Below are 23,678 nucleotides of genomic sequence, written 5' to 3'. Positions count from 1 at the left end.
AGGGTTAGAAAGTGCTTTATGGCTCACCAAAAGTTTGGCCAAACAGGCCTTAAAACTACTTTTTTTCTTTTGTTTTGATTTAACAAGTGAATATGTTTTTTGTCTTAAAACCTATCAATATTATTCAATCAGACATTTACTTAAGTCGTGTTACATTCATCAATGCTTTGTTAATAATTTATGTGGTGGGTTAGCTGCAATTTCATCCATCAAAGCAACAACATATATATGTGATTTGTCTTTAAGCTATACACAGGACAACAACATGAGAAGATGCATGTGTTTGTGTAATTTGAAAATTGGTTGTTTGGGGAGATGGGGGCCTTTTACTAGAAAATGGGTTCAATGGTGCCAAATATAGCCCCCCCAAAAATGAGTGTCTTTATGTTGTTTATATAATTCTTTTGACCATGTCTATGATGAAGCAATGTTCAAATTTTCTGCTGTCTATCATCCTTAGTTGGCTGCCTTGGCCATTGCAAAAGTGCCTGTCTTCACCTTTTATTTAATTCTTTTGACCATGTCTATGATGAAGCGATATTCAAATTTTCTGCTGTCTATCATCCTTAGCTGGCTGCCTTGGCCATTGCAAAAGTGCCTGTCTTCACCTAGGCACTTCTGCAACCTTACACTGGGAGTTTTAAACACCATCAAGAAGCATTTGATCTACCAAGAGAAAGCTTACAAAAGAAAAGAGAGATCATTCTCTTGTGTTCATATGGTTTATCGTTAGTTTCAAGAACAAATTTCTATTGCAGCATTAACATTTAAGACAAATAATTCCTGACAAGATTATATGCCTTAAAGGGACTATTCTTAAGTTATCTATCATTTGTTGTGTCGGAAGGTTGACTCACTGGTTGGGTTTCCTTTATGTTTTTCTTATCAACTGTGTCTCCTATGAATCACCCAGCATTTGGTTTGGGCTTGATATTGTACTATTGTGGAATAGTGAGGTGTTCATGCTGTGACTCTTAAGATTTTTACATAACTTTCCTATGAGGGACCTGCTGCTTTATCTTATGGCACAATTACAATTTAGAATGTTTGTAGAAACTTGTGCAGCTATCTAAAAACATAATGGATAAATAGGAGAATAACCGTATCATGATTCCCTTGTTAAGTCTGAAGCCTTTTAATTTGACATTTATCAGTATGGATTATTGGAGGGAAAAATTGGTCATGACACCTTTCTCTAATGCTTATTCAAATATACATGGGTTCTACATGTATCTGATTTTTCTTCAGTTTCTATATAGAGTTCCTCATAGATAATGTTATCATGTCATGACTACTGCATTTTGAAATACAAGTGAACCTGGATTATCCTATTTTAATAAAATCTTTGGGAAGCAGTTTGCATGCAAGCAATATATTTCGTATAGAATTGTTTTCCATATAGCTATGTTTTTTTAATGATGTTTCCTCCTTTCAAAGGTACCTAGTTATCGAGGGAGAAAAGGAAAATACTTGATTATTCTTTCTTCTTTCATTAAGTTATAAATCTGAGTTCTTAAAGTGCAGAATTTGTCATGTTACTTTGGTAAATTTGCGAATTCATTAGCTGATTGTTTTTTCTTTGCAGGTTATTTTCACAGAAGGCATTTCAGAGTGCCTAAAGGTGCCATCACTACAACTTACATTTGCTATAGATGCAAGGATAAAAATACTATGAAGATAAAAGCTCAAGGCCATAAAGGAGTTTCAAAGAAAAGAAAAACCTTGACAGGTAAAAAGTCAAAGTGTTTGCCTACGAAAAGAAAGCGTGCTCCACAGGGATTGCCTAGGAAGGGAAAGCATGTGCCACGTCTGTTGCCTAAGAAAGGAAAGCATGTGCCACGGCTGTTGCCTAAGAAAGGAAAGCATGCGGTGGTGAAAAGCGAGAAAAAGCTTAATGGAAAAAAGAAAGGTAGAAAAGGTAAACCTAAAAAGAGTCAGTCCAGAAAATCTGATAATGGTATCACCTGGCCGAAGAGAAAAAGAACAATTGTGCATCATTCCTACTGGCTAGACGGTCTTCAGTGGACTGGGAAAGTAGACAATGAACAGGGAAAGTGTTTTAGAAGAAGAAAAGTTCTTCTGCCATCCCAACATTTGGGAGACCCCTCTGTAAAACCAGTGTGCTGCCTTTGTGGCAAAGAATACAATTCAGACATCATCTATATTGGTTGCGAAAGTTGTGAAGGTAATTGCATCTCTCTTATGCCCCCGCTGCCTTCTGCTTGATTTATGCTTCTTGTGGTTGGCAGCAGATAGTCCAGTTATTGATTACAATGTAGCCAACATCTTTTCTTTTTCCTTTTTTCTGGAAAAAAACATCTTAATTCAATACCAAAGGGAAACACAAAATTTATTTCTTATACGGTCATGTTCTAATTGCATAACCTCATCTATCAAGCTTTATCCCTCTTATTTTGAGTCTGAATGATACCATACTACAGTCTCATAGCTCCTCATTGCAGCATCCAGAAGCTTTACACATAATTTATTTTCGGAAATCTTTTTGATATTTATTTTTCTGTGCAGATTGGTTTCATGGAGATGTTTATTGCCTTACTGTCGAGAATATCAACAACCTGATTGGTTTTAAGTGCCATAGATGCCGTAGAAGAAGCATCCCTGCATGTCCATTCTCACAAAATTCAGTAATTGGTGACGGTCAATCACTTGATGAATGCATTGGAGGAGCTGTTTGTACTGAGGATCAAAATGACAAGGAAAAATCTCACAGTGGAATATATGAAGATTGCGCAGCTATAGTTCATAATAAGGTTTATCTAGATGAGGGGCAAAAAGATGGCACTAAACATGCTGAAGAGGAACTTATGTTGTCTAGTGAAACTGGGTTAACAGCAGGACCTATTGCTGATCAGTTGCTTGAAAATGCAGAGGAAACGGTTACATCTTCTGGACATCAGAATGAAATTCAAATACTGGTAGCATCGGATAAGACAGGAGGGTTTGAAAGAAATGGTGATAGTACATGAGTTTCTTTTAGCTGGTATGCATGGCCTCTCTGCTGTTCCACATTCAAAAACAGACAATTCTATCAGCACCATAGTTGGCTGACATTGAAGTAAAAGATGTTTTCTACATTGTTGACGCAAATGAGTTATCATTATGTGGTGCAACTTCATGATTACAATTTGTTGGGATGGTCCAACTTGGGAAAAGCTTGCACATGTTAGAGAACAGTTTTTCATGTTATTCTTGTTAGATTGAATCTGACCTGGGATTTTGCTGTTAATGCTCTTCGTTTCGTTACGCACTCATGGATTGATGAGTCGTGTAAGCATCATTCATTCCCTGACTGTCCAAAAGTTCATATGTCGTATGTTGAGTTTCTGTTAATTGGCAAATTCTAATCTTTCTCAGCTTATAAAGTCCATGGTGGATTTTCTTGCTCATCATTTCCATTTTTGGGTTGCATGCAATGGACCAACTTCCAGAGGTTCCTAATCTTTCAAGTTTAATGAAGTTAAGCATTTTTTGGCTCCTGCTTATTTTGTTTGATTTCAACTTGCAAGTGAACTTATCTGAGATTTGCTAAATTGTTCAAGAATTTTGGTGGCTTTCTTCTGACTCAGAAACATCGGACCATCAGATGTTATCCAGGTAAATATTGTTGCTACTGTGTGTTTTCCATCTCATTTCTCTTATCTTTGTTAGAATTCTATTTCTCCTTCAATACTGTAAAACAAGCTTGAGCTAAGTAGTCATTCATCAGGCCAACTTCTGCGTTATTTATTAGCCAATGATGATATGATATTTAACTTACTGGAAGATTCCTGATATTGTAGAAGTTTGTACTCTGTGAGTGCATAAACTGTCCATATCACCTATTTCTGCCATCCATTTGCGTATTGCTTTCTTACATAACAAATTTGTGAAAATCAAGGAAACCTAAGAATGTGTTATTTTAAGGAATGAAACGAGATATTTCCTTGTAAGCATGAGTTGGCAAGTTTAGCTAATTTTGTTAAATTCTTAAGTAGTGTGAAACTTGGGAAGAGATTCATCAGATGAAAGAAGAATGGAAAAATATAAATTATTCTTAGAACATAGATGAAATATAATCTGACTTAAAAGTCAAACAGAAACTCAATACGATGAATAAGATTTTCCAGATCTAGTTAGTTCATTTTGGTGTCTTTGTGAATCTCCTCAAGTAGAATAATGCAAGTTAATTTTGAGGTTCGTGCTTATTTGTCATAGTTATGAATATTTTCTTGCATGACTTTGTGCAATGAATTGCCTTATTCGTAGAAGACAAATATGCTTTTGCTTGTTTGCCGCATTTATGACATAAAGTTATGTGAGAAGATGGATGACTTGCGTAGTAGGAAAACCAACAATTGGATGCTAGGGTTCACTAATTAGTTGGAATATAAGCAATTTGAGTCCAGGTTTAGGACCACGGTCAGTGGAACCATCCCGAGCCGTTTGGTTCGGGGCATCTCGAGCCGTACTGGCGGCTGACTGGGATGGTTCCGGCAAAGAAACCGAGATGCTGTCGCCGGAGGTGGAGAAGGAGAAGGAAGAGAAGAAAAGAGAGAGCGAGCGGGGGAGGGAGGGAGGGAGAGAGGCCGGCGCTGGTGTAGGAGGCGGAGGCTGCGGTCGGGTCCCTTGTTTCGAACCTCTCTCTCCCCCTTTTCTCTCTTTTCCTCTCTCCCACGATTTGTGTTTGCCCTCTCTTGTGTCGGTACAAGCTCGACACAGCACGACACGGGCCCGTACGGACTCGTGCCGCCGGGCAACCGGTATGGTGCCCCGATACCGGTACAACAGGCGGTGTTTATGACCTTTGGGCCTTGAGCATGAACAACAAACAAATGATGGGATTTAAATGGATGTAAGCAGCAAATGATAGGACTAGCGTATTGATATCATGCTTCATTTGTAAAGAATTGCAAATGATAGAACAAGCGTATGATAGGACTAGCTATGTCTTCAATCTGATGCTAAAATTGCTGCATGTTTTCCCTACATGAGATGATAGCAGGCCTTGTGCTTAGAGGCTTAATAAGGGTTGTTGGTTGCTGATTTTGATGTAGTATTTCAGGGATCTTAAGGTAGAATGATGGGAGAAAAGTGTTTAGTGGTGATTGGTGAGTGTTAGAATAGTTGAACATAGTTACTGGTTCAGATAGCAGCCTGAAATGGGGTTTGGTGATTGATTTTTGGTTTGAAGGTATTGGCATGGGAGAAAATGTGGATTTGGCTTGAGGGAAAAAGTCAGAAGAGGGAAATCTTGGACTTTGTCCGCATCTTTGAGACATACTTAGAGAGGGGTTCAATGACCTCAGACCACTCAAAGAAATTCATTGATCTTTGATCATGACCAACAATTGTCTTTTATGGCATTTCTTTGCCATCTAGAAAGGGAAAGTTAAACTATATAGGAACAAAGAAAATTGGAATGAAATTACGGATCCTGGTGTTGATTCATCATCTTCCATATTGTCAGAATAACATCATTGAATCTCACCGTCTTCGATATATAATATAATCTTTAGTAGAAGCATGGTCTGCCGTACCGGCCCGTACCGGCCGGTACAGGCCGGTACGTACCGGTCCAGCCTGAGACCGGTACCGGATCAGCGTGGAATCCAGTACCGGTAGTTTATTGTTGAAGAATCGGTACGGAACCGGTTCGGACCGGTACATACCGGTCCGGGCCGTCACCGGTACGCCGACCGGTACCGGTACAACGGACCTTGAGTAGAAGATTATTTTTATTTTTGCTAGAATCTTGAAGATCTTGGTTGGAGATTCTTCAACATTTAGTTGGATCTTTGATTGGAAATTGTCCTTGATGGTAGATCACCTTTGTAGCCTATCCTTCTTCTTTCTTATTCTTCTACCTTAAGAGATTCTTTCAGCCATTTTATAAGATTACCTCGGCCATCGCAGTACTATCCCCTTGAACAACTAAGATGATTCCATGTGGCAACTTATTTTGAGAAAAAGGAACTCACTACACATAAAGATCATTACAATGGATTATTCAGGGGACTTAAAAAGAAAGACTCAAAAGGAAAGCTAAGAAGACTAAAAAAATAGATCCAAAGGGCTTGAGTTAAGATTTGATTGTGGCCTTGACGAGCTCTAATCATGTGTAGGGGTGCAAATAGCCGAGCAGATCTCAAGCTTCTCGAGCTCAACTCGGGTCCAAGATCGACTCGACTCAACTATTATCGAGCTCGAGTCGAGCTTGAGTAGCAAAATACTCGGCTCGAGGGCTCACAAACCTAGTCGAGTATATATATTTAATAATATTATATTTTATTTGTAATATATATTATTAATTTAATATTTTAAAAATATAATATTTATACATTTTTTTAATATGACCGAGGCTCAAATTTGAGCTCGAACTTGAGCTCGAGTATTGCTTGGTTGATATTCGAGTCGAGTTGATCTTGAGTAGTGATTTTTTTTAATCAAGAGTTTGAGCTTGGATATTAGGACTCGGTCGATCTTGAGTTCAGTTTTGAGCTCGAATATCTGAATCAAGTCAAGCTCGAGCCTCTAGTTACTTGACTCGGTTCGGCTCGAGTGCACCATTAATCTATGGAAGATACTGGCATCTCGAACTTATAGTTATTGATGCTGTAACTTTTGCCGCGTTGTGTAGTGTAGTAGGGCCCTAGATCCTCATCAACTCTTCCTATCTTAGATGCATTAATCCCCAATGAATGAATGCTACATCATAGATCGTAGAGTTCCATGCTGAGCCACTGCAATTAGTCTGTGGTAATCCAGGGTATTTTGATGCAAGCTGTTTCAAGGAAATTTTGAGACCCTTGTAAGTGGTTATCCAAGACATTCTGGATGTCCTCTTTTTCTCAATTAGGGCAATAATTGTAGGGATTATGCAAATTGTAAGTCATGGGTGGAGGATTAAGCTGTACCTTTTGGTACTATTTTTTAACCTTTTGTATGGTATTAGATCTTTGACATGATCACATGATTAGTGCCTAGATCAAGTGGAAGGTGAGGCTCTAGGCTTTTGCACTAATCTCCATATTATTTTAGATGGACCAGAGTTTCTAGCATGAACTTTCTTAAGTTTCCTTACAAGAATCTCTCAAGCTGAACTTAGGATTCCTTCAGGTTTTAACTTGTGATGAAAATTGCTAATAGACTTGTATAATTAATTTCTTTTATTAAATTTGCTGTAAACTTCAACATGAAAACTTGCAAGCCATGTATGTGCCAGCAGAAAATTTTGCAGGTTGACTTGGTTTGACTTGTGGAGGGATAGAAATTAGGTTAATGGGTTTTTGGGTAGGTTTCCTGCATATACATCAAAAAGCTTATGATCATATATCCATTACACAACTAATTGTATGCAAACTCAGCTAAAAGGAGTTCCTAGCCTCATTCATGTATGGTCACTAACCAGACATTAGAGAACATGACCATGAATCCTATATTTCATATTTAGAATCTTCCATAAATTTTTCCAAAAAGAACTCATGGACTTTACACCCCTATGAGACACTGTGGTCTTTCATAGACCACGTAGCTTGATTACCTCCCTTACAAATAACTTGGCTACTTAAGAGTTGAGAGGGATGAAAATTCTGTTGCAAGGGATGAATTCTGCTAAATTAGAAAGCTTTTTCACTATTGTTTGGGGTAGACCCAGGAGAAGGTTCCTGGTGATATCCTCTAATGGTGTGTGTTATATGGATAATGGCACATACAATTTACTGTCTCCTTTGCCAATTGACAAATATAGTGCCAAAAGACAATTTGTTCCAATCTGGCTGGAATAAAAAAAGGGTCCACCATAACAATGTTCTTGTCCTAATCAAAATGTCTTGTAGCTCTATTACCATGCATTTCTCACATACTGTAGTTTGTAAACGATACATACCACTTCTCTCTTGATGCTAGGTTAGACAATAAGCTAACCTGCACATAGCGATAGTCTTATCTCGACTCAAATATCTTGTAGAGCCATTGACATGCATTTCTTACACAATGTGGTTCCAGGTCTGCCGAACCGAGCCGAACCGCTCGGTTCAGGCAGTACCGAACCGACCCGGTGCTATTTAAAATCGATTTCGGCCCCTACGGGCCGGAACCTCAATGGGATTGGCCGGCCGGTCCTTTTTGGGTCGGAATCGGCCGGTTCGATACCGACTCGGTGCCACTGTGGCTGCAAGGTGGCTTTAAAAGCCCCAACGGAATGACACAGAGCCAGAGCTTCCTTTTTCTAAAAAATCTACAAACAACACCGAATCAGGCTATCAGAAGGAAGAGCTACAGGTAGTCTATGACCAATTCGAATATGGATATGAATTTGGTGCGTCTGAGGCATCTTTCGGTGGCTACTATCCTACGCAGTCCGGAGCATCTTATGGGTCAGATTTTGCTGCTGGTATATTCGGATGGACCCCTCCACAGCCGTATTATCAGCAAAAGACACATCTTAGAGCCAAAACTTCAGTGAGAGATTCGAGAGTGCTTCTAATCCGATGCACGTTTCTTATGGGATGAATGTACAAGGCTATAACGCCGCTTGGTTAGAGGGGTGGGTTGATATGCCTTCTGATTATGCTGATGATCCGGATATCTGCGAGAGACATCGCCACTCGATTCGATTTTAAATATCGGTATGTACGTTGGACTTTAAAAGTATGTAATTAATTGTATTATTTTTTAATTTTCATGTCACTACTTGATTTGAGGATATTTTATGTTCATTTTATGATTTGTATCATTTTAAAGCAATAAGATGCATCATCTAGGTTAAACCGGAATCATAGAAACAATTAATTTGAGTTAAATTCATAGAAAAAGTTTTAAAAGAGTGATTATCAATTAATTTTTTTGAGAACTAAAAAAAAAGGGCGTGCTGGTCCGTGCGCACTAGCCCCCTACTAGTAAAGACTTTTTCCTTTACTATGAAATTAAGATTTTTGGAATTGATTTTGTTTAACCGAGTACCGAACAAAAATGACTTGCTTTACTAACAGCAGCACCTGCCATGGGCTTTACTGACTAACGAGTTCTCTATTGCTACCCGTCTAGAAGATTGTTAAAATGGTTTTTTTTTGGGTTTACTAGGGAGTGTAGTGTAAGTAGATAAGTTTCGGGAAGCAGTGAAAGAAGCAGAGATAGAATTTAGGAATGCAGTCACGTGCCTTACAAAATTAGAGCTTCTAAACTGGCTATCGAAAGGTACGAATTTAGAAACCGAAAGCAGCAAAGATGGCAATTCTAGTCAAGGAAGAAGCGATCGAGTTGTCGAATTAAAACCGGTCTACTAAGGCCCTATTGAATTAAACGAGAGAAAGCTCAATCGATGTTTGGGAAGAGAACAGCTACTACAGCTGGGATTTGTGAGAGCTTTGGATAGCTAATCAAGGAAATTAAGAAGAGAGCGAGCTTCCACTTTGTGTTCTATAAAGAGGAGGCTGATGAGCAAGTCCAATGTCAAAAGAAATGGTGCTTTCAGTCTCATTTGATTTGAATCCAAATCAGCGAGTTCTCCCCCATACTCAAATCCGACTTCGATGATTGTCTTCCGAATGTGCAGGATGGATTTGGCTTCGGTGATTTACCGTTTGAAAGACGAGAGAACACAATTGGCACAGAACCTTCAAAGTCCTTTTTTTCTTGGTAGGCAACGCGAAGGGAGAGGGAGGAGGGGGATCAGTAAGAGAAAGACGTAATGGATTATAAAGGACAGAGACTCCCTTGCTTGATTCAATCATGACATGGAGCTTCGGTCGAGCAAGCAGGTGCCTTCATGCAACTCCATCTTTCCATAGGGGATCCTAACACCCGAGGGAAGACATACAGTATGCAAACGGCCCTCATCACTCCTCCATTGTAGCCCACTGCCCAGCTGTTATCTCATCTGTCTCATACATGAGTAAGGCTTGCTAAAGCACCAAAAAAATAGTAAGTAAGAGAGTGCCAGCAGGATAAAGATAAAATGGATCAACAAATTATTGAGCAACAGAGGTCCTTCACTTGCAGATCGTTCGCGAGTTGAACTCGCTCTCTTGCCACGCCTTTCACTCATTCACTTGCGCTCCCTATGGGTAATAGTAATAGAGTGAAGAACGAACGATCTTCCAAAAAGTTAGCAGTGATTGAGTCCGACTCAAGATGTTTTAGCTTGCCCAGTAAGCCAATTTCATTTGCTCTCCACCTCTGATAGATCTTTCCCCATCCTTGCAAATTTCATTTCCTTCTTGATTAACGGAAAATAGATATCCTAGGAGGCTTTAGCTGCTGTAGGTCTGATATGCTCGACAGAGGCGGCCCCATATGTTGGATACTTTCCTAAAGAAAGAATTGACCGGCATGCCCTACCGGTTTGTTCGGTACCGAACCGTACTGAACCGTACCGGGTGCCGACTGGTATGGGTCTCGGTCCCGGTTCAGCGGATATTGATGTGGTTTCGTAATGACTGTCTAATTGATTGTCTATACTCCTTTAAGAACCTTCCTTTAGAGTCATGAGTGGACTAGATCAAATCATGACAAGCAATACACGCACACACAAGGTCCCCAAAACTAGTTCCAAGAAGTATCGGTTTGGTACAGTACAGTCAGTATAGTATAGTATGTACTCCATACCAATATAGGCTTCCAATACTTTTGTTCTCACTTTCAGTCATGGTACCGCTTGAAATTGGGTGGTACGATGTGTTTCCACATGGTTTAGACTGGTATGAACAAGTTTGGCTCATATACTGAAATGGACCTCGATAAGGCATGGTATGATACTGTTGGTATGAGATGGTACAGGTCGGTATGATAGACCTTGTACTATATATATATATAATTATCATATCTTGCTTATGCTATTGTCAGATAAATACCATTATACTAAACCCAAGTTTTGGAAGGAGAAACCCTGGATGAGGCTAGTTAGCCCTTGGAATATTTTCTAAACAAATCAAAAGAGGCTCTGGATTGTTATTTTCAATAGTTTTGGTCAACCACTGTTATCTTGGGATAGATTTGCTCCAAAATGGAGCTGCCTCAGCCTTCTTCACATGATTTTTGAGATAATCAAAAACTTCATTTGCAATTAATATGAGAGTAAGGTTGGGGCATCTGTCTTTTTATCCCTGAAAAAGCCTACATCATTAATATTTTTCAATTCTATCATTAAATGAGAATGACTATATTTTGTGCAAATATATATAAAGATTTATCCTGTTTATTCTATGATTAACTATAAAGATTGTCCTAGAAATTCCTATCGTGTTCTCAAAACTAGGTCTTGGTGCTTCAGCTAGTCTACTCTTTGACCCAAGTTGGGGTTTAAGAATGAGGGTGTATTGCCAAAGGAACTCGACCCACTTAATATGTCGTGGCCTATATTCTTATGAGTATTTGGATGGCATAAGTCTTGATTGTTAGTATTTATAGTGTTTTCCAATATCTCAAGATAACATAATAAAACTCCTTATCATAGGCAAACTACTCTTATCTCGTGCCTTATTAATTTCTCACTGCAATATGTAATTGGATGGCCCTTTTGAGTCAAAACTCCTTTGATCTTTGGCATCCTCACACTTAAATTTCGTTTGGCAAGATCCAATGGATTATAAGATGATTGCCATTTGTATGTCCATATATTTGTGGGTGCCGACTGGTTTAGTTGGTAAAACCACTGGGGGCTGTTATTGGTGGCATCAATTTGAATCCCACTTGCACCTAGATAGGGTTTTCTACACCGGTGTTTTAGTATGCTGCATATATGCTTGCATATGCATATGCACTCTCTTGACACTCACCGCATTTCCGATATGCGGTACTACATGGGGTCATACTAGCGATGTCAACTGAGCATTGTGTGCCGCAAATATAACTTGCTTAGTGTTGAAGTCCAACCGAAAAGCTTAAACTAGTAAGTGGATGGGCCCATGAGTATATAAGCAGCACCAAGGTCCTTCCACTATCCAATGTGGGATTACCACTTTCTCAACACCCTCGCTCATGTATAGAGCCCGAGGAGGGAGGAAACCCAGACAAGGGGCGGCATGTTGATTGGAAGTGAGAGTGTTGGAGGATCGACAAGCAACATGGATCATGGGAATTGATGCCATTAAATTCCAACCCAAAAGCTTAAGTTAATTGGTGGATGGGCTCATGAGAATATAAGCATCACGGAGCTCATTTCCCATTTAATATGGGATTTTAAACATAGTATCATATAGCTTTATACTTGAGCTCATCTAGCATTCTAGAGCTACGTATATAGTCACTTTTGTGTAGGCTTGTGTAGGTGAAGCTGGTTCAAGCTGATGTTAGGTTTGATGTGGGTTTAGGTGGGCTTGTTACAAGTATTAATAGTGCTAAAATATTGACTATGTTATAATTATTGCTTTACAATTGTTGCTATTGGGTTTTAGATAGTATGTATCAAGTACTACCTCTTAGTCATTGATATTAATATTGCTATTATATATCCATAAAAAAATACTATTAGTGCTGTTGATTTTATTGTAATTAATATATTGTATTTATTTTTAAATAGTTAAAAAAGTAACTGGATGTGTACCTGTATACTGCATATGCATTATGCAGTCCCTTGACCGACTGCGTGCCATAGCTGCTTTGAAAACATGTTAGGTTTAATATGTTCTCACTATTTATGATGTCAATCTTTCTCATCAGATGCTCAATTATCCTTCTGTTTCTTTAAGTCTCTTTAAATTTGTTGATCGATCTCTTGTCAGATTTATGCTACCATTAGTCTTTCTTTCACAGTTGTCATAACATCATGGAACAGCTTACACAAGAGTTTGAAAAAAACAGCTAAGATTTTCAAAATAAGAGAGCAAAACAAGTAATAAATGGTAAGAAGTTATGGCATGATATCTGCTATTGCCAGACTTCTCATGGGCACAATCCTTTTCAATCCTATTGATAGACAACATATCTTTTATAATCCTGCAACGTCATAAATATAGCAAATGAATTCCTTATGAAACAATTCTTAAATTATGAAAGTAATACTGAATAATAAAGCAATTTACTGGAAGTCCTTTGAGGCCACATAATCGATCAATTAATTCAAAATACTTCCACTAGAGCAAGCATCCAGTTATTGTAGAATGCCAGAGAGGTTCCATACCTTGTCCATAATCCTTTCTGCACCCATGTGTTCCCAAAACAGCTATCTCAACTCCAGTTAGAGGTCTAAAATAATTTCTTAATCTAGTTAAAGACTATGCTTTTTAGAGTATCTCTTCAAAACTATTCTGACTTGTTCTACAGCTACTGACCTGATTGTGGAGAGTGTGACTTCAGTTCTAAGCAAATTTGAAACAAATAAATTTGAATCAATTTTGGAAGAGGTGTGGCTCTATAATCTCATAAAGTACTTTCCTTAGGAACAAAAATTAGCAAAAAAATATAAAAGCATAATCTGAACCTTTTGATTAAGATCTTGGATTTTTCCATCTAGAAGTGCATCTTGGGATCAATGTACCCATTTTCTAACTTAAATCAATTGACTTCTAACTAAGAGAGTTTTTGTCCAATGGATGTAGTTCTTGATAAGAATAGTTGTGTTTACTTTTTGGGTGGGGATACAAGTCCCCAGAACATTGTAAATGACTATCAAAAACTATGAAGCATTTATGGGCTGATCTCTTGGTTATTTTACAATTTAGTTAGATATTATCAACGCTGTAGGCCGGATTTGGCAAAGCTTTTAGAGAGCTAGAAAGCATTTTTTGGCTCTCTAAAAACATTTTTGGATGGTATAGTGGTATTTGATAAAAAATCTAGAAGATGTTGACTGTCAGACAGTTGAAAAGGTCTACTTGGAAAAAGCTCCATTTTGGAGCTTCTCTCCAAAAGGCAGATATCAAGTTATTTTGGTTTTAATGAAATTTTTGTGGTGACCAAAATGCCCATGAATATATACTATAAAAATATTATACTATGTAATAATATATTAATATGTAATAATAATTGTTGTGGTTCAAATTTGGCCAGAGTGTGACCACGCTGGAGGAGTCGAGGGAGCTGCTGGTCGAGACGAGAAAGGACGCCACCTTCCGTGCGCCGGCGTACCTGCACAAAGCCTCACCGTTGTTTCCGGTGAGGGCCCTCCGATGCTTAAGTTAGCGTGGAGTTTATGTTGGCCAAAAGGTTTTTTAGGCGTTACCTAATGGGGCTATTTATAGTCCCTATGGAGGTGCCTAAGTGGCGGAGATATAACCCGTCTTCATCATGGAAGGAGATGGCGCTGGCCAAGTGGCGCATGGTATGGTGCTGCGCGTGCCGCAGGGTATGCCCCTTGTCAGTAGACATGGCTAGGGCAGCAAGGCGTAGTCCTTTGTTGACGTGTCTTAGCGTGGCCATCAAGTGAAGCATGGTGCGGTGAGGTTGTTGCAGGGTATGGCCGCGACGCGTACTGAGCGAGATTAGCTCGGCCTTTGGCGGGAGCCGAGGTCGGCCTTGCCCGCTTGGCAGGGCACTGAGGTCGGGCCGACATGGGGGCCACGATATATATTCGGTGAGGTCGGCTTGGCGGGTTCTGAGATCGGCCTAGCCTCCTTGACTTTGAGGTCTGCTCAGCAGGGCGCCCCGAGCTCGGGCCAAGCGCGTCGTCGTATGAGGCGCCCCAAGCTCGGGCTGGGGCGCATCGTCGTATAGGACGCCCTAAACTTGGCTGGGGTAGGTCGTCGTTGTAGACTCCAGAGGAGGTTGTTGCAGGTCGTAGCAGCGGAGAGATTTGGCTGAGGTTGGGTTGGCCTTCGGTGAGGTTCGAGATCGGACTGGCTCTTAGCGGGATCGAGGTCCCGCTTGGTCGGTGCCGAGGTCTACTTGGTCGGAATGGGGTGGTCCCATGCTGTGAGCAGGACGATCCATTTTGCCCCCCATCAATAATAAGTGTAATACTTTATATCAAAATATTGTATTATAATTATTAATTGACATCATCTATGTTATATTATCATATCATATTATTATACTATAAATATATTATATTGTATTATATTATTACATTACAGCATATTATAATAATATAATTATATTATATTATATCATATCTTATCATATTATATTGGATTATGTTATATTATACTAATATTATACTATGTAATAATACATTGCTTTATTATATTATATGACATTATATCATATTATGTTATACTATTGTGCTATAGTATACAATATTACTTTACACTATATTATAATAATATTATATTACATTACAATATTATATCATATTATATTTCATTATAATAATATTATACTATGTAATAATATTTTAATATGTAATATTTAATATTACATTGTGTTATACTCTACTATATAATAGTATGTACTATCCTTTATTGCCATCTTGCCATACCAAAGTTTGGTTACCAAACACATGTTAAAGTTCCAAAGTACTTTAGAAATATAGTTACCAAATTACAAATAGCTTTCTGTAAAAACTCTGCTTCCCAAAGCTTGACTTCCTAAAAGCTCTATTTCCAAAAGCTCTACTACCAATAGCAATCCTAAATAGGGCCTTAGTCTTTTTATTGATTCACGAGATGAAAGGTGAGAAAAAAAGGTATTAGCAATCGATTTGATCTTTACCTTGTTGGGCGTGGTTCATTCATGTCTATCAACTATTGGTGATCATAACTTGGGGGTTATACCAGTCTGCCACTTGTTATATTTTGGCCCATTGACATCCCCACCAGTCTTAAGCATTTTAATGTTAAAGACTGCAAGCCTATGTAACTAGTTCAAGACATAAGATTTAGGAGGCTTTAAACAGAATGTTGAGTAGGAAAAACATGACTCTCATTACCAATTGACCATCTATTTGGTTGTTTCCGAGCATGCAATGCATGTAGAGGCCCTTCATGGTGCCACCAGTCGCCGCTGGCATGCCTACCATGCGATATCCTAAAAGAAAGGCCTGAGAAGGCTCCTCAATTGTGAGATCAAGTGCAACATGTATTAGACATCATGTCCTTTCCATTTTAATCTTCGTCATCTAGCATTATTTTGACACAGATCTTTTGAGTCACCATGGTTGTTCTTATCGATCTGGTGTATTTTGAGAAGGCATCAAGCTACTTATCTTTTTGTTGATCATTGGATCTATACAGCAGGAAACTTCTAAGGTGCCACACCCATTACCAAATATCTCATGAAGTTCTCTCCTGCACCTGTTTTCTAAGCATTTCCTATTCTAGAGACTTTTAAAGATCTGCTTCCCAGCACCTGCACCTGAATCTGCTTCATGCTTTCTCCTGCTTCAGGTAATTAAAGTTGGACCATTTAGCTCCAGGTGACTATGATGGAGATCCTTCTCTTCTGTTTTGTTTTTGATGATGATGCTGGGTTGATGGTTCAAAGGGTTAAAAGTAGATGACCTGTTCAGCTTAGTTATGGGTCAACTCTGAGAAATCTTCTTGTGGCATATGATGTCCCAATTTGTGATTTTCTTGGATGATTTTAATCATATATTTGACCAGTGTTAGCCTTGAGTAATATATTTTCATATTTATTCTTATCTCTTGTTCCCTTCATTTATTTTCCTAAAATGCTACTTAGAAAAGTATATTACTAAAATTGTAGGGTTGTCGCACAAATGAGTGCCTTTTCATGTATGCTGACTTGATCATAGTGTATTGATCATCTTCAAGCTGTGTATGTAGTGGAAGAGGAAAAATCCAGGGAATCTTTAGTGACCTTGATGCTTTATTGATAAGCTTGTTGTTTCTTCTACTCACAGCCATGTGTTGTCTGCACCATGATTTTTCTCACATGCCAAAGTCTCACGAGCTGGTGCAGACCAGCCGTCACCCATTTTTCATTAAAAGAATGATTAATCATCTATTTAAAATGGTTGAAGAGCTCCTGAAAGCTTATACAAGAAAAACGATATCCATGTCCCTTCTGTGTTCATAGTAATTTGTGGTCAGCTTTGCAACAAATTCTTAATGTTTTCCTTTTAGTATTAACGGCAATGGGGTATCCTGGAATCCTTCCTACCCTCCTTAAAACTAGCTCTGGAAGCCTCTCAGGCGAAGTGCCCTATTCTCCTTAACCCCTTGGAACTCATACCTGTGGTGGATACAGGAATTTTAAGTTGACATTTTGTAATTCTTATTCTAGGGGAGGAAGCTTTCTGTTCTTTTAATTCAGTGATAGCTTTTACATGTTAATTAGCTATGCTGGAAATCGAGTATAGTAAAGCAAGCTAACAGCAAAGTTAGATTTTCTGCCAACATATTTTCCATACTGTTCTAGATAGGAAACTGGAAAATTTTCAGTCCACCATAAGGCAATCTATTTGTCCTCATGAGGACGTGATGTACTGCAAACCACTGAAAATGGGCAAGGAAATGTGGCACCATATTACTTACGTGAAGATTTTGTGTTTTAGCATACCTTTATAACTAATAGCCCACAATTTTGGTCTCCTGGTTCGCAGTCAACTCTAACATGCCAGCACTGTATTGCTTTCCACTTGATGATTGCTTACTATGCATGCAATTACTGACCGTATATTTATTAATTATTAGGACCATAACATTATTCATCTGCTGTCTATGTGTCTGCCATGCTTGTGACATAAACCTTGATGGTAATAAATGACAAAGTAGGTTGTGCAATACTATCCCAAATTAACTGGGATGAGGCTTGTTGGGTAAAGTTAAATTTTCTGCATACAAGTACTATTTTAGTGCCTGGGCATGGGATATGTATTTATGGACAATAAAAAGATTTTTATTTATGATATCTATTGATAATGTCCTGATTAATCTTTTGTCTCATCCGATGTTATAACTGTGAAGCTATTCTTAAGCAAGACGGAAGGTGAACAGTTCATTTTGTTGCTCATATTTCATTCCTTTTTGGCAGGAACTGGGCATGCTGTTAAGGACAACACTATCTTTCTGGTATTTGGAGACCATAGTTTGACATTCTATCTCACTCCACAATTGGTTTATCTTTTTCTACGGAATCAGACACATTTCCAACCATTCTTTTACCCAGTATGAAATGGCAGCTAATCTACTAACTCAAATGTTTATTCAAAGATATCATTATGACATGTGAAGGACATTATTTGAGTTTACACCCTTTTATTATTATCATTTATCTGGATATAAAAAGCAAGGAATCAAAAATTTTAATTTACATGGTGAAATTCTCGATATTGATTAACATCAGATTCAGAAACTTCTTGTTATCAGCAGGTTCAGTGTTATTCAGCTTTATCTTCTTGCATATAAACTTCCACTGAATTTGTATGAGGACGTTCCCCTGCAACCCTATTCTACATGTAATCTGCTGCAGAGCTAGTGACAGATTAGGGACAAGGTTTGCATTTTGTCCAGAGGAAGACTTTTATTTTCCTATTTAAGTGGGTTAAAATGTGTTAAGAGCATCAAAAGTCGCTGTTCTTGAGCTGGGATTCATGGTTATTCCAATTTTTGACAAAACCAGGAAGACTTTGTTGGAAATCAGATTGCTAGGTAACATGGATATATATCTATTTCTCAGTAAATTTGCAAGTTTAGGGGTTAGTTGATAACCATCAATTTTAATTAGTATAGAAATGATTGTACAGTATAATTTGAAATCAGTATTTAGAGTTTATTAGAAGAGTATGGAACGTGATATGTTGAGATAAATATAATTGGCATGAATATGCATGCTAGATATCTATCTGCTAAATTTCCATAATGAATTCATAACAGACTTACATCTAATGTGAAAATAGAAATGGAACGCTCACTAGAATTTTGACAACCCCATTACAATTTTCCAACTGTAGAATGTTGCATACTCTAATGCATAATAACCTAGTTTCAGATGGCAAAGATGTTCTGGCTATTTTGTTGTGAAAAAATAATGAAAATATATATATAAAAAACAAGGGTCCATTCAACATTACAATGTTAACCTCTGTAAGGAATGCTTTGCTCTGCCTTTCTAACAAAGTATTTGTTCTCATAACTGAAACAATTGCATTTTTGCAGCATGAGGATCCTTAGGTCTTTTCATGTTTTGGCTAACAAAATATGGACTTTTCCGTTTCTTACATTTAGGATGCTTTTAATGTTGAGAACTTGATGATCATTTTGTGGGTATAATTTGTGTGCTTTAGTGACAGCCTTTATAGAACCGACCATAGAATCATACATACTTTGTTTCTGATCAAAATTGCTGCAATAGAATATCTAATTGCACCTTTTCATTAATTTGAGGATTATATAGTATTATATTATACAGTTCTAGTAGTTTATCTGGTTGCAGGATATGATTCATGTCTTCCAACAAAGGACCTGTTATAAAGGATGATGAATGTTGAAGGGTTTTGCAGAATTTTAGCTTTCTCGAATTTCCTAATGCTACTAAATAGAGCTGAAAATGAGCCGAATTTTATTCGACCACATCCATTTCCATATGCGAAGTGGATCAGATTAATATAGAAATTTTGATATCTGGTTGCATCTGAATTTGAATTCAGATATTTATTTATAAATCTTGCTGGATATGGATCAGAATTTTGATTTTAAAGACTCTTTGAATCCAGATCCAGATTTTTGGTAAAAAATTCTAAAAAATAAACTGTATAACGTAACATTCAGAGGCTACATTATACATTCCTATTTTAATGAGTTTATCTTATTCACATATATTTAAATCATTAAATAATTATTTAATGTATATTATGATATTTCATATTTTCATCATTATTTTTTGTAAAAATATTTTCTCTTTGATAAAAATGAAAAATGGACATACTTTATTTTATTCTTTATGGTATTTTCAAATATTTATTGTTAAAAATATTTAAAAATGAACCTCTATGTATTCCTATATTCGTATATAATTTTCCTTATAAGTTTTCGAAGAATAGATAATTCATGATATAATTTTATTTATACTATAATTTAAAAGTAAGAACAATATTGAATGCAAAAAAATATTGATATTTTAATATTATATTTTATATTAAATAATGTTTGATTTTTAATATTTTGATACAATTCTGATCGTGACTTGGACACTTGACCACCTTAGTTTTTGTGCAGCTTAATAACCATGCCTTAAATCCTTAGTTATTTGTTTGTCTTGTGTGGTCTGCATAGTGAATTCTATCCCAGTCTTGTATGATGATATGGTTAATGATGGTTTTCATCAGCCAATTCCACTAAAATTCGGTTTATGTCCGAATAATATTAGACTTATATGTACATTGGGATAGAAAAATATGGATATAAATAATATCCAACTTAAATCTGTATTCGTTTAGAACAAATATGGATATGCTTAATATTCGATTCTTATCTGTTTCTGTTTAAAACAACAATAGATACTAATTAGGTATCAGTTTAATAGCCCGATCCATATCCATCATATCTGTTTTCATTTAAAATATGGATAAAAAATATAGATTTACCAGCATCCGACCCCGTATCTTGTCCATTTTCAGCCATACTATTTAATCAATACCGTGTTGTCATAGTTTGAACTTTGAAGTTTTACCCAACACTTGTAACCCAAACTGAAATGTTGCAAGTTTGGCTAGAACTGATCTGAAACTAGTAGGGTCAGTTTTGAAATTCAGGTCGAAAATAAACTCATGGAACCAAAATGAGTGTAAATCAGAACCTTGGTCCTGGCAGGAAACTATCAGCAACTAAGGTCAATTCCAAAATCCCAGCTGAAACAAAATTTTGGAACCAAGTTGAGTGTATATATGGTGTATTAGTATAAATTTCCTTCTCATTTTTTCACTATTTTAAATGTTGTGAGACATTTTCTCAAAATTAAACGAATTTATGACATTTGAGAAGCTTTGTTTTCCAATGAAAATTCAAAACTCAACTTTTGGAAGTCGATATCTGTATTCTTAAACTCAAATATCGTATTTTGCATGTTAAATTACCATGGAAAAATATGACAACAATAGCATCTGAAGGCATTGTTATTCAATATTTTATGTATAGTAACAACTTTTTGATTATTTCAGTTAAAAACCAAAAGCAATATAAAGGTCCTAAAAGAATACGACATAACTTAAACTGATTTATACTTTATTTCCTAGACTTATTTTATTTTCTTTTTTTACATTTTTGCCTAATTTTGATTGACATAGGTTTTTTTATGATATTTAATAAAAATAAGAGACAAGGCCATGATTTGCCGTACCGACCCTATTCGCCTTATGTTGGCTGTACAATACTGTACTATTAGGGTACCAATACAGGTTCAGTATTGCATAGGGGCTGGATCAGTTTGTTGTATACGGGTTCTGCGCGGCTTCATATTGTACCATGTAGCGCCCACTTTGTGATGGTACCATGCCTAGGCATGTGAAAAGTGTCTCCAACCTTATGTCGGTACGAGCTGTACGGTACCAACTTGGAAGGTATCAATCGAGCTAACTATGAACAAGATTACCATAATTGGCATTTATTTCATCTAGGTAAAACCAGAACCATCTTTGTAGACTGCCTAAAACTAAAATTTTGTTTTCATTCCTTGTCCTTATTTATGAGGCCTACAACCAATGATGACCCGTTCTTTGACCTATAGAAGTTCTTTCATGTATTACCAACTGATTAGTGTAAGCATTTAGGGGCTTATCCATAATGAACAAGGGCCAGGTTGATCTATACAACTGGTTGTGCAAGCTGCTGCTGAGGTGATTTCTATGTTGAATCCTGGATTTCAGTTATGATGGTTGGTTGGCAAGCAAGCCTGCTGGCTAGCTGCCTTGCAGTATATATGAAATCAATTTGAAAGACGATGACAATTCAGTGTTATTTTCAGGATATATAAGCTTTTGAAGCAGTTTAAAGTTGGTGACCATGTTCAGCGCATGATTGTTAAGATCATCAATGACTTTGTTCTTTCTTTGGATGTCATAAAACAAGCCCCCCCCCCCCCCCCCCCTCTCTCTCGGCTTCACTCAATCTCCCTTGGCTTATCGATCTCCTATGCAGTTAGGGTTCTCTAGCCAAGAGGGCTTAGAAACAATGATCTATTATGAAAAACAAGTGAGATGAATGAGTGGGAAATTTGTGTACAAGTTTTTCACTGGAATAGTGTTGTTAAATCTTTGAAATCAACCAATCTTGGAGACTTGGATACCCAACAAGGCATTGTTGGCCTGTGATGTAATCAAAGAAGGAACAAGGTGCGGAGATCAATAGATAGCAGGGCCCCCTGTTCTTATGATCTTGTTTGAATAATCTCCTCCATGCAAGTATGGTTTTGATTTACATTTTAATATCAGGGCTCTCTTGACCTGTATGTCTGAAAGTTGCAGCAACAGTTTTCATAACTTAATGATGCAGCATTGGTGCTATGCGACATCTCTAGATTCCTTTTGTGTTTCTTGACTTCAGTTGTATCCCATAACTGATAGCTGTTTTGATGGGAAAATGATTTAGTGAATGGAGATCGCGATTTCATCCTCCATGGATCAGATTGTAGAAGCAATTCCTCGAGCATGCGAGCGCCTTAATTCTCTGTGCAATTACTTGCTGCATGTTAATACTGCCCTTGGAGTGTGACTAAATCTTTACACACTTTTTTCCCCATACACGTATTTGGACGATTTCAAGCCCGTTCCATCTCAAACCTGATGTGAAGTTGCCTGCTCGGTATCCAAAGTCCTCTTCATTCTTCCAATAAATCCTCGATGTATTGAAGGATACTCGTGTGACCGACAGGTTTCTTGAATACACTATAGTCACAGGTGAAGCTGGATGGCTTAACTGATTTCCTAATTGAAGAGGATGCTTGTGCTTGGTGTTTTTAAGAGACCTCTGTTTTGTTTTGTGAGACATATGGCAAAGATTTAGGCGGAACCAAATGCTTGCGTTTCCTTCCTAGGTCCCTGATCTCTTGCATCTATCTCCCATTGTTTCCAATATTGTGGTGTTCCAAAGGCATGGAGCATTCATTTATCCTTCTAGGTTTTCCATGCTATATAATTTAACGTTCAACCCTAAGTGACTGCTCCCAATGATGCAAATGGGAAGAAACGGCCCTCTAGTCGACTTGGATTGCCCCCTCCACACAGGTGGGGATACAGGCTACTCTGGGGGATAGAAGGATGTCATCTGGGGTTCACAGTTTGCAGATTCTTGAACGAGTATTGGTACCCAGTGCCACTACCTTACTCACCTAGTCTCCTGTCTCGTTGGGCTTCAAAAAGACACGGGAAAGGAGAGGCTAGCAAACCCTTCACTATGCTGATCCCATATGTCAATGAGAGGATGGGTATTTGATGTGTTCACAATCCTTTATCAGCCACATTGAAAGTACCATAAGGGAAAGACGAGGTCTTCAAAGAAAATACACACCTTCCACTGCCGCACCCTACATGATAAGATTCTTTGGAAGCGCAGGTTGCTCGATCCTGATGTTCACCTCACCTTGTAGGTCATTACCTAAGGGAAACACTTTTATTTCAGGAGACTATTCCCATCAAACAATGCTGGGAATTTCATCCTTTTCCCTTGAAATAAAAGCAGGGAACTTCAACAGCATGCCATATGTGTCTAATGGAGGATCACAGAATTGCCTTGGCATACACAGCGCCAGTGGTATTATTCTATCACATATAAAGTTTCTTGGCAAAAATCAGATGAAAATTTATGTTACCCCTGTTAACCTACAGAAGCACACAAGAAGCCCAACACAGA

At 37.7% G+C, this 23,678-nt stretch overlaps 1 protein-coding gene across 3 annotated transcripts in view; it reads left to right on the top strand.

Annotated features, from left to right (window-relative positions):
- The window catches only part of LOC103705599 (PHD-finger and DNA binding domain-containing protein), a 30,249-nt gene extending 12,097 nt beyond the window's left edge, over positions 1–18,152 (top strand). For 2 of the 3 annotated variants that reach the window (XM_008789370.6, XM_088702847.2), the window contains 4 exons: positions 1,586–2,185; positions 2,527–3,288; positions 3,376–3,615; positions 17,869–18,152. In XM_008789370.6, the coding sequence (XP_008787592.4) occupies positions 1,586–2,185; positions 2,527–2,987 (1,061 nt within the window). In that variant the 3' untranslated portion in view covers positions 2,988–3,288; positions 3,376–3,615; positions 17,869–18,152. The remainder of the gene's footprint in view (positions 1–1,585; positions 2,186–2,526; positions 3,289–3,375; positions 3,616–17,868) is intronic. The other variant, XM_008789371.6, reaches the window with a different exon arrangement.
- Positions 18,153–23,678: the final 5,526 nt, after the last annotated feature.

Source organism: Phoenix dactylifera, chromosome 8 (assembly GCF_051530095.1).
Source record: "Phoenix dactylifera cultivar Ajwa chromosome 8, Ajwa_hap1_PhDact_Kaust_v1.1, whole genome shotgun sequence".
NCBI lineage: Eukaryota > Viridiplantae > Streptophyta > Magnoliopsida > Arecales > Arecaceae > Phoenix > Phoenix dactylifera.
This window is presented reverse-complemented; position numbering and strand designations above follow the sequence as displayed.